The sequence below is a fragment of the Aphelocoma coerulescens genome, chromosome 2 (assembly GCF_041296385.1).
Source record: "Aphelocoma coerulescens isolate FSJ_1873_10779 chromosome 2, UR_Acoe_1.0, whole genome shotgun sequence".
NCBI classification, from domain to species: domain Eukaryota; kingdom Metazoa; phylum Chordata; class Aves; order Passeriformes; family Corvidae; genus Aphelocoma; species Aphelocoma coerulescens.
The window spans coordinates 17,318,426-17,333,594 of record NC_091015.1 but is presented as its reverse complement, the minus strand read 5'-3'; the positions used below and the strand labels follow the sequence as shown (position 1 = coordinate 17,333,594).

The following is a 15,169-nucleotide window of genomic DNA, read 5'->3' as shown; positions in this document are numbered from 1 at the left end:
TGACAAAACTGAACACAGGAAAGAGATCAAAGAGGCAACATCCAAGGGCTGTCTGCAAGAGAGATTGCAGAGCAGGGAGGGAGAAAAAGAGAGAGAGATCCTTTTTAGAGAGGTGCAGCTAAGCTTGAAATGGCTGGATTTATGGGGTGAAAATAGGAAAGACAAGAGCAAATTCAGATGAGAGTTATAGGCTGTCTCACACTATGAAACAGCCCAGGGACCACTTGGAGACTGACTGGCCCAGCGCAGACTGCACCTATAGAGCTACATGTTCAGACCGCTGAACAGGATGGCTGTGACCAGAAAGTCTGTTGGAAATGTTCCCAGGTTGGCATCAATGTCCTAACACTGCCATGGAAGGAGTGCTGGGCAAGGTCAGCACCCTCCCAGGGTCTGCAGTACCTGTGCAGGCTGAGTGCTGCTGCTCAGGACTGTGCCCTTGCTCCTCCTGTAGCAGATGACTCCCAAAGGGCCCAAAACTTCAAGAGAGAGGGAAGATTAAGAGTCTTTGGAGGGTGCTTTACCATTGCTACTGATAGGACCACACAAATTTCATTATCAAAAATAAGGTGGTTCAAAACAGAACAGCTGAGTAGGATCATGAGTAAAAAGCCTTTTCAGGTAAATACAGCATCATCATGTCACTGCCAGAAACAAAGGTAATCATTTCAGCTGACAGGACAATGCAGAATTGAGTCCAACTGGCATAAATGTAAAATGTGTGCATAATGCACATTCCTGGAGTAGCAGAAATGAAAATAGGCTTGGTATCATTCCACTTTGATAAACATGGAGCTTATCTTCTGTTTGCAATAGCAATTTATCAAGTCTGATGGCCTAGAGCAGTGGGGAGACAGGGGAACATCTGCAGCATAGTGAACAGTGTAGAAAGCACAGCAGAGGTGGCTGGACACCTTTGTGGAGCTCACAGGGTGCAGAAAAAATAAAAGTTCTGCAAGCTTCAGTCAGAGGGTGTGCCCTGGAACTCAGTTGATTTAACCCTTACCTCTCAGCACTGCAGTCTTTGTTAAGCACTACTCCTGGACATAAGAGGAATGCTGGATGAATTTTTCCACCTCTCTTGCCCCCTGCTCCTTCCCAGCTGTGTGAGATGCTGCACCTTCCTCTTCCTGGCTCTGATGTTGCCTCAGGTGAGTAACTGAGACTCCCAGGGCTAAAAATGTAGGTGGGGTTGGAGTATAAAAGGAACATGGTTAGGATAATCCATAGGGTTCAAAGCATGTGGATGTGTTTGTGTATTTACATAGTTGAATATATGAGTGCAATGGAAGAGACCAAAGCAGAGACCTTAACTAATACCAGAGGATCAGAGCTATTCAGCAGAACTGGAAGGTAAGGGAAGGGATTTTTCCCCCAGTCTTGGGCTATTTTTCCAGCATTTGGTCGTTTAATGGAGGTACTTGGTGTATTTGGTATGTGACAGTTCACCAGTACAAAAACATTTTCATTTACAGCAAAGACAAAAGCAAGAGGAGACACATCTGCAGCACCACTCCAAGACACCAAACCTGCACCTGTATTACACTGAATGGTGCTGCCTCCTCCTTCAACTGTGCCTGGTCTCACACAGACCTTGGTGAACCCCTGCCACAAGTACACAATTTTGTTCTTGCATCAGGGTGGGGCTGCTGGGATACACACTCCTGAAAGATGGGTCCTACCGAGAGGTGGAAAGGTAACCCTGACACTGGGACACTGAGCTGCAGAGAGAGGATATGATGTGCTTTAAGCAGGTGATGGAAATTTTACCCAAAAGGTACATCACAATGTCAAGAAAAAATTTTTTATTTGGACAGAGGTAGGGAAAGGAGAGTCCTCCTGCCTTGAACCACAGAGATGGAGGGGACCAGATCCAGCTGCCAGCCGCTGAGCGTCCCATTTATGTGTAGCATAAGCTACAGTACTGCACAGGCTCTGAAGGCACACTTCCTTTCTCTTCCCATTTTTAATGGCTTTAATGGAGCCCTAAAGCCAGCTTGTCTTCATTCTCTGGTCTTCATTTGTTGTGATTATTTCTGTATAGACTTTGTGGAGATCTAAGAGCCAAAGTTATAGAATGGGTTTTTGTAGAGTTAGGAGGAAAGTTATCACAGCTGATTTTACCTTTAAGGAAAGAATGAACTCACCAAATATCATAGCTGATTTTTACAGAGAAATGTGTCTACACAAACTAATTTAGCATATTGAATTAAAAAAAGCATTAAAACCCCTTAAGTACAACATTTCTGCGTTAAATGAAATTACAGAAAGTCAAATGTAATGGCTGGAAGAGGAAAAATTATCTAGTCTCATATTTGATTTCCCTGACTGCTTCTTGTTGGCTCACTGAGCACATTCACTTTTTCATCAAAATGGTCACCAGAATTTTGTTCTGCTCTGTTTGTTGCAGAGCATCACAGACACTGCAGATCTTAGGAAAAAAATCTCTTTTCCCTCTTTCTCCCAATGTGTTAAACTGCCATCTTGTAAAATGAGCTAACCTTGCAATTTGGTATTAAAATAAACCTCTATGCAAGTCGTTTTTACAGCAGGAACAAAATTTAAGCAATGAATGCTGGTACGCCTACACAAATACACATACATGCACACACGCCCACACACAGCCATCCAAAGTGAAGGCTCAGTTCCAGACTCTGTATAAATTTGATCTGGGTTGTGCTCATTTCGGATGTGGAAATCTGTAGTTTTTGTGGAAAATGCCTTAGAACAGCACGCAGGGCAGTGATAACACATTTGCAGAGGAGCAGTATAAATAGCAGATCTGAGATAAGATGGCTGATAAGTTCTGGCTTATCAGATAGAAGATGCCTCTCCTGCTTGTGGAAGGGAATGAATGATTTACATACATCTTAACATAATTCTTTGATATCTTTTAGGAAAAAAAGTAGAATGTTGTGAATTTTCCAAACCTACAGACTCCAAGTCTCACTTTCCAAAATGATTTTTAGCTAAAACATTGTGATTCAGAAGAATCAGCTGAAATTACACTTACTGAAATTATTAGCTACAAAAGACTGATGCTGAAAGCAAAGCTGAAGGTTATGTATCTTCTAACCACAGCAGGGTAAAACCAGATGACATTGTCTTGGAAGTGAAAAGAAGACATTGACCTGACTTGTCCTCGGCAGAGTTACATGTGAAGGAAGCCCACTTTCCACAAATCCAGCAGCATGGATTTGGATATACTTGATCTGTCTCTCACCTAGGTGCTGTTTCAAACTTTGGAACATGCACCAAGCACGGACAGAATGAGGGACTTATAGTGTCAAAAGCAACATTTTCCATATCTTCCCCTCTCTGTCATTAAATGTTTGCAAGGCACAGCATCAGTCCAGTGCAGAACTTGACGGTGTCTCTCCTTTGTCAATGTAGACTAAAATACTGACTCTTGCAAAATCTGTGAGTGGTTTACTATTGATTGCAGTGTAGATAGATTTTAGCCTTTGCATCTATTTGAAAATGGAGTTTGGACAGACCAACTGAAAAAAAGTAGATTTTGAATAGGGAAGTAGCACTAAAACCAGTGCACTTATCAAAATAGGTCCCTGGATTATCTTACTACCACCAGTATTTTTACTGCTCTGAGAGCTGTCATTTGTGTTTCAATGAAATACCTAGAGCTGGCTGGCTTCTCTTTCAGCTACTGGAAGTTTATTTTATATGAAGAACTGCATGTCCTTATGTAGGTTACTCAGAATCAGTAAATTTACTGTATCTCAGTAAAGGAAAAAGAAACTTATGCTTGGTAAAAGTGTTGTATGTCTATGAAAACTGGCAGACTGCAGTCCTGTTACTTATGCTACAATCACAGTGGGTCACTACTTACACTCTTGGAAAAGGACACACTGACGTGGCTGCCTTGCCTTTAGTCATTTGGTGCAGCTGAGTCAGAACAGACACAGGTTTAACAAGTGACCCAGCTCATCATTCTCTTTCTGGAGCACAGTGGGATCAAGAAGCATTCCAACTCTTGAGAGAGCTAGTATTTTAGCCTGCATTGGCAAAAGAGAGGCATCAAGCCCTGCATGGACTGATGCTGTCTCTTGCAAACATTTAATGAAAGAGAAGGGAAGGTACAGGTAACAAAGCTCTTGACATTGTAAGGCCCAAGTCCTCCACTCTGTCTGCCCTTGGTGTGTGTTCCATAGATTGAAACAACAGCTGGATAATACTGCCAAGACAACTCAAGTACACCCATCCCACACTGCTGGACAGGATTTGCGAAAAATAGGCACCTTTCACAAATTATGATTTGGAGTAAGCAAATATCAGCAGTTTATTAGATGAAAACTGAGTATGAACGAATTTGTCCTTGAAGCTACAACTTAATGTGTAACTGACACACCTTTGTTTTGATTTTACTATTTGAATTGCCTTAGAAAGGTAATTGGGATAATCAATGCAAAAACTAAACCATTGGCTATATTATGCCTTAGAGAGAGGAGTTGCAGGCTGAGTTTAGATGTAGAAAAACAGTTATCCTTCTTTTCTATTGCTGCAAAGTAGGTTGGGTTTTTTTCATGGGAAATCATCACTCTTTCTAGAGAAGGCACATTGAAATGTTCCTCTGAAATAGCTTTCCTCTTGACAATAATGGCTAAATCCTTTCTATACCTCATCAGTATTAGCTTTCAATCTTTTCAGAAGCCTCTGATTTCTAGAATCAGTGGGGAACAAGCACTTTCTGCTGAATGCCATCCTTGCTCAGTTGAACCATAGATTCAAGTCTCCCCAGTTTTACAGACATGTACAAAAATTCCCTGCTGCTCTTGAACTGACATTAATTTTGAAGATAATTCTAGAGGAATGCTGGATTGGCTGAAGAGATTTCTTCTTCTATAGGGATTTTTTTCTGAGTTCAAAGACCCAAAGCTCTTATCCCCAAAAGACCTCTCTACCATCTTATGAATGATGTAGCTCTGTGCATCACTATTCACTACAGGTCCCAGTGACCAGTGATCCACATCAGGAAATATGAACCCTAGAGTTGCAAATAAAGGGCATCAGTGATGAGAGACCCTAAAGTGTATCTGTCAGTCTACTCCTACCCACTGTCTGCCTTATTTCTTCATGTCATGCCTCCCTCTTCAGTGCCAGAGGACTGCCCAGATCAGCTCACAGAGTTCCCACCCCAACACTGCAGTGGCAAGTGACTGTCTCATCTCTCATCTGCTGTCCTTGCTTTATAGGGTTTGTATGACTTTTGAAGGTTTGGCCCAAAGCTTATCTGGCCATGTGCCCTCTTGTCCATTAAAACTGCTTTCATAAATCAAAAAGATAAGTATTCTGGAGCCTTTTACATATGACAAAAGGCTGTATCATTATTTTATTTTTCTCACTATGCTACCTCCAACACCTTGCCTTTCTCTTCCAGAGTGAAGTCTGTCTGACCTACAGTCAAGCAGAGCCTCTCTTTTTTACAAGTTATTAAAAAAGGGTCAGAAAAATTAAATTTCTTTGGCTCCACTTTTTCCTTCCATCTCTGATATCATTGATATGTCCCTCTCATTCATTGTTTAAAAAAAAAGCATCTACTTTGTCTTACCTCTTGTTTTTCTGTTGAATGTGGAATGGGGCAGATGGAAAGGAATAGGGAGAGGAAAATTTGGTTTTCTTGGATAAATCTTGTTTCTTCCAAGAAGAAAAATAAAATCAGCATTTTAACTGAGGGTTTATTTTGAATGTTTTATCAGGTGAAAGCAAGGGCTGCCTCCAACCTCAAGGTCCACGATCAGTAGCTTCTGCTTTTTGCATCTTGTTTCAAGTGGACAGCTCTACATGAAACAGCAAAGCTGTTAAAAGACCCACTTAACAACACAGCATAAAGAAACCATTTCCAAACAGAACTTATTTTGAGATTGTGATTTAGCTCCCAATTAATTCAAATTATTCCTCCCTTTGAAGTTTATTTTCATTAGCTGACATCTGCAAATTCTTAGAACAAAATGTAACAGGATGTAGGTTCTTGTAACATTTTAATAGGAATCCTGAATTCTTCCTTCTGTATATGAGGTGAGTGGGCAAATACTTAGCTATATAAATTAATATAAATTCATTGGCTACAGTAAAGATATGCTAATCTACATCAGATAACAATTTTTTCTGTTTTATGTAACAGAGAGAAAATGGAAGATGATTTTAGTCTTGAAATAGATTTGAAAAAAAAAGTAATTGGTATAATAATTGGGAGGGAGAATACTTCATCTGGACATAAAGTTAAATCCAAAGTAGTTACCATGCCATCATATTGCAGGTTACATCTTTGAAAGTTCAAAAAACATTTATAATGCCCTAAATCCCTAAAGCAGCAAGGAAGAAAACAACAGACAGCAATTTACTGCTGTACAGACTGGATTAGGATTGTGTACATTCATGGTTTATTGCTTCATAGCAAAATTGTTTTTCTTGAGAATATTGTTGGAAGTACTATGAATGGTATTCTTGTTGTAAGAGAACAAATAAACCCACCTTGCCTGTGCTCTTCTCCCAGTGATTATTCTTCCCTGACAGTTCTGAAGGATGTATATTTAGTTGCTAAAAAGCACTATATTAATTTGAATGCTCATTGTAATGAACTAGTTCATTACTGAAACCAAGGTGCTCAGAAGAAACTTAGCTACTTCATGTAACATGTCCTGGTTGAGATGTTATTTTCCCAATGCTTATAATGATTTTTAAACTTTATTTTTCAGGTGATTACTCCTTTATCCCATTTTAGCGCATTTATCTCTCGTTGATTTCTTGCCTGCTTCATTCTGACCCTGGCAAGGTGCTGGACTGCTGTTGAGCTGTCTCCTCAAAGCTGTGGGTTTAAAGCTCTTGTTGAGAAGGGTCTCCACCTCTCACTTGCCATAGGAATGTTCTAGGCCCTGGCTGTTAATCCAAAGATAAGCACTCCCACCACCTCTGCCTGTGCTTAAGCAGACATCCATTAATCTGTACCCAAATACATGAGTTAGGTAGTTAAGGACAAGAAATACTTTTACCCTTTGAATGAATGCTGCTCTTGCTGCAGCTAAGATTATCAGGGGATCGAGCACTCCTCCTCTCCATGTGAGTTACTGCTCACCCAGGGATGGCTGAGGGTCTGAGCTCAGCAGCTCGTTCTGCTGCAGGGGCTGGGGATCCATGTTAGCCTTTAGGCTTCATAAAACAGGGCCAGAAATACTAATGTCTCCTTTTGGGTATAGCAGTGAATCCTCTTCTACCATTATTAGGGGTGTTGCCCACTTAACGTCCTTATTTAGCACAACATTTACACTGGAAATTAAGGGGAAGTGGGATTTGCTTTGTGAAGGCAGCCCAGGTACTGTGCTAGCCATTTATTCCATTTGCTGCACACTGCCTTAATTGACACAGGCGTTTCTGGTTTACCTTTGTTTGAATTTCAAATAAAGAATTAGTGGAAAACTCCTCAGGGATCTGACTGCTTTGGGTATGCATTCTGAGCTGCAGTTCTGCTCTCCTTACTGCAAGTGTGTTACACTGTGTGTCCTTGCCACAGAGGCTGAGGGCACCAGCAGCTCTCAGTACCTGTGCACAGTGTTTCCCAACACTCACATCATGTCTGTAAAGTACAAGCAGAGTGGACTGTATTTTTATCTGTATTTTATATGGACTATATTTAGACCTGAACTTCAGCATCCCCCATCTTTTCCCAACTGTGAATAAGCTAACAAAGCTTTGAATAGTGTTTATTTAAACTGTAGAGTCTGCATCTGCATATTAGATATCAGATGCAAGTTCTCCATAAACAATTAGGTGCCAAAGTCATCAATGTGTTTTCTGACATTTTCTCCTAATCTAGAATAACATTCTCTGTTAGAGATAAGATGTGATCTTTCAAGCATATACTACCACTTGCTATTTCAAGTGTTTGGGGGGAAGATTTTAAAGTTGGAAAAAAATCATGCTGTGAATTTTCAGAAAAAGAGACGAGAGAGATTATAAAGAAACTAATGAAATAGATATCACCAGAAGACTACAAAAGAATTATTAAAGTATTTTTTAGTAATCACCTAGAAGTAATAAACTGATTAAGATTAGCCAGTGTGAGATTGTCAAGAAAACTCCACATGAAACAAGCTGAATTTTCTTCTTTGACTCATAACTGACTTCATGGACAGTGATGAAGCAGTAGATATTCTATATATCTGCATCAGCAGCATTCACTATATACGTAGCTTGAGGTTCTCATCAGTAAATTAAGGAAATATTGTGTAGGTGATTCATGAGTCAGTAAGCAATTGCTCCTGAATTCATTTTCAAAAGTAAGTATCAGCTGTGTACTATCAAACCAGGAGGATGTTTCTAGTAGGTTCCTGAAAGGTTCTGATCTCAGATACATTCTCTTAAATAGGTTAATCAACAGATTGGCTAAGGAAATAAAAGGTCAAATCATTAGCAAATGACTACAAGAAACAAGGAGATAGTTAAAAGCATTTTGAAAAATTGAATAGGAATTAAATATAATCTGGAAAAATCAGAGGGTGCCTAAAATCACTTTGGTAAAATTCAGCAAATACAAGTACAACATACTACCCAGAGGTAGGCGAGCTCAAATCCTCAAATAAAAACAGATTATGGATAACTGGGAAGCAATATGTTTTGAAAGGTTATGAGGATTACTAAGCATTACAGACTTGAGTACTGGTCAATACCATGATGAAGGTGAAAGAGCAGACCTCAATGTGGGTATATTAACAGAGAATTTTACACATCCTGGAGAAGATGCATAATGGGAGGCCTTGTCTGGGACACCTAGAGAAACAGGCTAACAGAATGAATAGTCAAGAAGAAAACAGCAGGGCCAACAACAGTTTTGGAAAGCAAAGCATAGACTGTTAAGAAATTGGATTAATTTAGCCCAGATAAAGAAAAAAAGGAGTAAGTCAAAGTGGTCTTTTGCAGACAGATACTAGTTTATGGTGATTGTGCTCTGAGAAGAAGGCAAAGAAACAAAGAAAGTAAAGAAGACTTTGAGTGTATTATAGGGCCCCCTTAACCCCACACCTGATGCTAAGGTTATGAAATCTGGAAGAAGGTAGTTAGGGTGGCTGTGGGGTCTACCTGACTGGAAGTCTCTGAGAGCAGGCAGAGAAGCCCCTGCCAGAGACAGCTGTGCTGTACGTAGTCCTGCTGCAGTGCTGAAGTGCTCTACTAGAGAACTTCAGTCAGATTCCTTCTGTCCCAATGTTTCTAAGAAATATCCAGTGGGTTGGAATTTCTCACTACCAGTGAACATTAACTGACAGGCAAGCTCCTGCTGCTTCTTTCATCCACTTCCAAGTAAGAACTTTAGTACTCTGCATTTTGACTATTTCCCCCTGAAATATTTAGCTTATGGTTTTAATTCATTTGTGAGAGGAAACAAGAGAACTAACAAAGCCTGCTTTCCAATGGATTTGTGTTCACTCTTTCTCTCACCCTCTGCTGTAACACCAGCATTTCTCCCAGCCCCCATGGACTCTTTGCATCGCTTCTTAAAGTCTCACAGCACTGAGCTCACTGTCAACAGTACCTGCAACTCCCCCTTGTCTTTTTGAGTTCCACCCCATCAGCCCCCTTGGCTGTTCCCCCATTGTTGCATAGGGGGGCTATCCCATATATTCCAGCTGTTTTGGGGGTATATTTATGCTTATTGGCCAATATGAGTGGTCAAATGAAACACCAAAGAGACCATCTAACTGTTGAATTCACTCTGAAGCTTTTCCCTCAGTGTAAAAATGAACATGGGTTGCTTTCTTTGATCTAGCTGTGAGTTTCATGGCATTTGTAGAAGCTTGTAGACTGCTGTCAAACTTACCTGAAATGAATTAAAGGGATCAGAAGTCATTGGCAGACAAAAAATATTGCTGTTAGAACATTATTTGTTTAAGTACTCAAGCTAAGAGCACTTCTAAAAATACTTCATTTTCATGTATTTTTAAATACTATAAGCAGTGATTTTGTCTCTGTTTTGTGAGAGACATACAACACATAATTTTACAAGTTTTGGCACTTACTCTTGTGGGTATACTCTGTATATCTCCTAAATAGCTCAGGACAAGTACTAGTAAATGAGTCTTTAAATGTATTTCTTTCCTTGATTGCAACTGGTTTAACAATGCAGTAATTGTGATGCTTTTAGCTTTTAAATAGTTCAGATAAGCCAAGATCTTCTTGCATAGGCCATATTTGAAGAAAGTAAGTTACACTTATTCTGGTCTGTTAATAACAACTAACACTTTGCACTACTGTTCTTTCTACTCTGTAATTAGACCCATGTAGAGCTGACTTCTATCCTGATAGGTAATACAGTGAATTTGGATGCTTCATGTACATGTACATTGCATGAAGTAATTGCAATAGTTGTAACAAAACTCAGAAATATTCAGGACAGTGGTCAGGTGCCTCCTCATTCCTCACCAGTGGATGGCTCGATGCAGCACCTCTGGCAGAACTGAGGCAGAAGCATAGGAATTATTCAGTCACAGTAATCTTGTGTCTCAGGGGACTCCCAGTCCATTTTCACAATGTCTTGGTCACAGCTGAAGGGATTTCTGACACACTCAACTGATTACAAGTAACAGTCCAGAAAAACTAATGCATTTTAATATTAAAATAAAAATACAATGGTCAAAGGCTTCTACACCTCTTCCAGTCCTCAGTAAACTGGTGTAAATAAAATATTTGGTAGATTTCCTTAATCTAGGAGGATACTACATTTCCATTTTGCCAATTCCCTGGATCTGGGCCATGAATGGTAGGCTTTGGGTCACACAGCTTAGTGTTTACAAAGTCATAAGAAGATGCACATTTGCAATGGCTTAAAATCTATTTGTGTCTCATTTTGGACTGGCTATACACAGTAGCTGTTTGGGATCAGCTCTGAACTGACTGCAGAAAGAAGCCCTGCAGGATAAAGAAAGCCTCTTTGAACCCTCTGTGATACACCTGTACAAGACTCAACCATGATCCTGGTACCCTCAATGAGAAAGTCCTCATTAAACCCCTCATCCTCTTCCTCTGGTTCAAAAATGGTAGCAAAGAGACCAAACACACAGAGCAGCCCAATAAGATGGGAAAAAGAGAGACTTCTAATGCCTGAGGTTAAGGGAGACTTCCAGCAGCTGGAGGTGTGCACCAACCCATTTGGGTCTTTTCTGCTGGCAAGCCTTTGGGTTCAGAACTATAGCTTCTGGGGTGTTAGTGAAGGACAAGGGGCTGGGGGACCGGTGGGTGCTACTAGAGAAGGGTACGTGGAAGGACTATGAGGTGATCAGGAAATACAAGGGACTTACCATGCAAGTACATAAAGGGGATATTTGAGTATTCTGAGAATGTGTGGATGTGGCCATTGAGGAGGCCTAGCACAATTCAGATAGGAATTAATAGTCAGGCTAGAGTAGGGGAAATGAATTTCCAACAGGGAACTGACCTTTTCTTTAGAGCAGCCCTTGTCTGTCAATAAAGAGAATCAGCCTAGGCACACCATTAAAAAAAAAGTGTTTATTTATGTTGCCAGTGATATCTCTCCATGTAACAGATCCCACGTTAGTTTAGCTCAGTCCTGAGAGCTGCTGCTGTCAAAAGCCCTAGTTATCTCTCATCCGTGGCAAACGATGCATCTTTAGGTATTTGCTCAGAGCAGATTTGGAAATACAGACTTCCTGTGCTGTGCTAAACTGTAAATACCAGCGTCTGAGCTTCTCAGTATAAGCAGTTTCTAAATAATCTCAAACTCTTCACCTGAGGGAAATTTCAGTACAAGTAAATGATTGTTACGTGTTGAATATCCTCTTCAACTGCATGCAGCAAGAGACAAAAAGGATTTATCATTTTCTCCCTTAACCAACACGTGATATTATAATTATTAAAGGTGTCCATAGGCAAAGACAAAGTGCATAACATCACTAGGATATATGGACTGCAAATGTAATTTACGTTTAGCTGTGTTAGAGTGACTACTCCATTAAGTGTTGTTTCAAATAATTCTAAAATAAGATTATGCTTTAAGGAGCAGATATAGCTTATTTAAAAATGGTTTAAAATTAGATCATATATTCTGCATAACTGAAATAGGATGTGAATGCACGTGTGTATGTGGGAGAAAACAAAAAAAAAAGATCTTTTACTACTCTTTTCATCTGCACTTTTGAATTACAAAATGGAATTTTATATTACATGAGAATGGAATGTAGTTAGGAGATTTTGCTATGGACCACCTCCTCCAAAATTCACCCTCTGCTGTCTCCTATCACAAACCCCTCATCCATTAGTAAGATATTGAGCAGGTGCATACTTCTGACAAAGAAAATGCACAGAGTTAAACACATGTTGAAATGTTTTACTAAACTACATCCTTATTACTGATCATGATGGCTTATCTGGAAAATCCCAACTATGTCTTCTAAGCATTTGTGTTATTCCAAAGGGGTTTCCACAGAGCAGGAAGAAAGCTGGGTGATCAGCCTGTGCTGCTGTGGCTCCACAGAGGTGCTCTGAAGGTCAGTGTTAAAAGCCACTGGATTAAGGCTTTAGTTTCGAAAACAGCTGTAGGAATTAGCATCTTGGAGTTAAAACACTAAAGGAAAAAAAGAAGAAAGATCACGGTTACACAAATACAACCAGCCAGCCACCGTATTGCAGGAGAAGGAGAGTGGCCCAGCGCCCATTCCGGCGGGATGCACTCCGTGCCCGGGGCAGGTGAGGCGAGGCGGCGAGCGCGGCGGCCCGTGCGAGGCGCCCGCGGGCCGCGGGCCGGAGATCCCGAAGGCGCAGTTCCCATTCCCACCCAAACATCGTTCACTTCGACAAAGGCATCCCTCCTGGGCAGCCCGGCTGGCCGCACGCGTCCCGGGGGAAGCCGAGGAACAGCCTGTGTCCCCGCCACCCACCCTAGAAATGCTGGAAGCAAGAGCGCCTTCCCCACAGCGGCACGCAGCCCTGACAGGCACCAGCCCACGCTGCGGATCTAGCTGCAGCTGCCTTCCCCCGGAGCGCCAGGCTTCTCCTGCTCCCCGCAGAGGAGGGAGGGAGGCGGAGCGGGGTATTTTGGGCCCCTGGACCCCCCCCTCCTGCCCTCGCCCCGCAGCCGCTCCCGCGGGTCCCGCCGCTGACCCCCGGCGCGGAGCCGCCGCGGCGCCGCCCCAGGCCCGGCCACCAGGTGTCGCTGCCACGCGCCGCGGACGAGCCCCGCGCCTCGGCCCGGGCCCCGCGGAGCCTCCGCAGGTTCCCCGCCCGCGACCCCCGAGCCCCTGGAAAGCGGAGCGGCTCCGACTGGGGCGGGCACCTGCCCCGCCTCCGTCCCGAGCGGAGCCGGCTGCAGGTGAAGAGAGGTGCCTCGACGCCTCTCCGCGGTAGCAGCACCGCCTCCCCCGGCACCGCACGGCGCCGTCCTCCTGCCCCGTGAGTGGTTGCCGGCTGACTGACAGGCGAGGCGGCCACATAGGGCGGCCGCTGGCTGGCGTACACCTATAAGGGCCGGCGGTGAGGAGCGCCGTGAGGTGTGGGGTTGCCTGTGGTCGAGCCGCTCGGCGAGCATCCATCCTCCCACGGCCGGGCGTCCACGCTCGCGGAGCCGAGCGTTGGCGGAGGCGGGCTCCTGCCCGCTGGCTCCCCGGCAGCAGCCCCGCCCGCCGATCCCCGCAGCAAGTGGCAGTCCCGCGCTGCGGGCCCCCCTCTCCGGCAGCGGCGCCCGAAGGATGCGGAGCGGCGGAGCGCGGGCGGCGGCGGGGCGCCGCGGGGGGACCCGCCGCTGCGCCGGGCGCGGGCGCCGCCGCCCCTGCGCGCTGCGCCGGGCAGGAGCTCAGTGAGCGCGGTGGCCGCGGCGGGAGGAGGCGCAGGCGGGCTCGGCTCTGCCGTCGCCGGAGGGGCTGCGCGCCGCTCCGCGCCGGCGGTGGGGCTGTGCGGAGCCCCGCGCTGGGGCGGTTGCGGGCGGCACCGCCACAGGTGACTCTCGGGCCGGGGGTCGCGTTCCGCCCCGCTGCCGCTCGGCCGCCTCTGCGCGTTCGCACCCCTGCGCCGCGGCCGCCTGCGCGAAGCCCATCTTCAGCCGCCTCGCCGTGCCGGCGCGACCGGCAGCACCGGGGGACATGGCTTTGCTCTGGCTCCTTCTCCTCTTGCTCCTCGCCCAGCGCGGGCTGGGGGCTGCTGCCGACCAAGGGCAGGCAATGCGCGGCCGGGAGCGGGCGCTCGGAGGGAAGCAGCCTACTTACAACCACATCAAGAGCCGGGAGCCTCCGCCGGCTCCGCGGAGCCGCTCTACAGAGAGCACCATCTTGGCGCAGCGGCTCGCCGAGGAGGTGCCCCAGGACGTGGCCTCGTTCCTCTACACGGGCGACTCCCGGGAGTTGCGGCGAGCCAACTGCTCCGGGCGGTACGAGCTGGCCAGCCTCGCCGGCAAGTCGCGCTTCACCTCGCACCCCTCCCTGCACGGTGCCCTGGGCACCCTCACCCACGCCACCAACTTACTCAACATGATCCTCCAGAGCAATAAGTCGCGGGAGCAGAACTTGCAGGAGGACCTGGAGTGGTACCGCGCATTGATCAGGAGCCTGCTGGAGGAGGACCCCAACATCTCCAGGGCCGCTATCACTTTCAGCACGGAGCCTTTCTCCTCCACTCCCCAGGTTTTCCTCCAGGCCAGCAGGCACGAGAGCCAGGTCCTCCTGCAGGACTTGTCCTCCTCGGCTCACCGCCTGGCCAACGCCTCCGTGGAAACAGAGTGGTTCCACGGCTTGAAGCGCAAGTGGAGGCCACATCTGCACAGGAAGGTCTTAAACACGGGCCCCAAAACTTTGGAAAACAGTTGGAAGAGGCGGGAGAGCTTCACTGCTGAGAAGAACCACATCAGGTGGTCCTCACCATATCTGGAGTGTGAGAATGGGAATTACAAACCGGGCTGGCTAGTGACTCTCTCGGCAGCTTTCTATGGGCTGCGGCCAAACCTCCTGCCCGAGTTCAGGTAGGAGGAGTGTTCTGCTTGCTTTCTGTCGAGAAGGGGAGGGGGTAGTTTGGTTCTGCTCCACTCCTAGGGAAGGGCATTTTGGGTCTCTGGGTGACCTCATCAACCCCTGCCGCACGGGCTGCTCAGTCACACCGCAGAGCAACCTCAGGCCTTCTTGTTGAGCTGTACCTTCGTGTGCCTTAGGGAACTGTTGCTCAG

General features: G+C 45.2%; 1 protein-coding gene across 1 annotated transcript in view; it reads left to right on the top strand.

Moving 5' to 3' along the window:
* The first annotated feature begins 13,878 nt into the window (after positions 1 to 13,878).
* The window catches only part of GPR158 (G protein-coupled receptor 158), a 195,611-nt gene continuing 194,320 nt past the window's right edge, over positions 13,879 to 15,169 (top strand). The window contains exon 1 of the mRNA XM_069006609.1: positions 13,879 to 14,968. Within this exon, the coding sequence (XP_068862710.1) occupies positions 14,097 to 14,968 (872 nt within the window). The 5' untranslated portion in view covers positions 13,879 to 14,096. The remainder of the gene's footprint in view (positions 14,969 to 15,169) is intronic.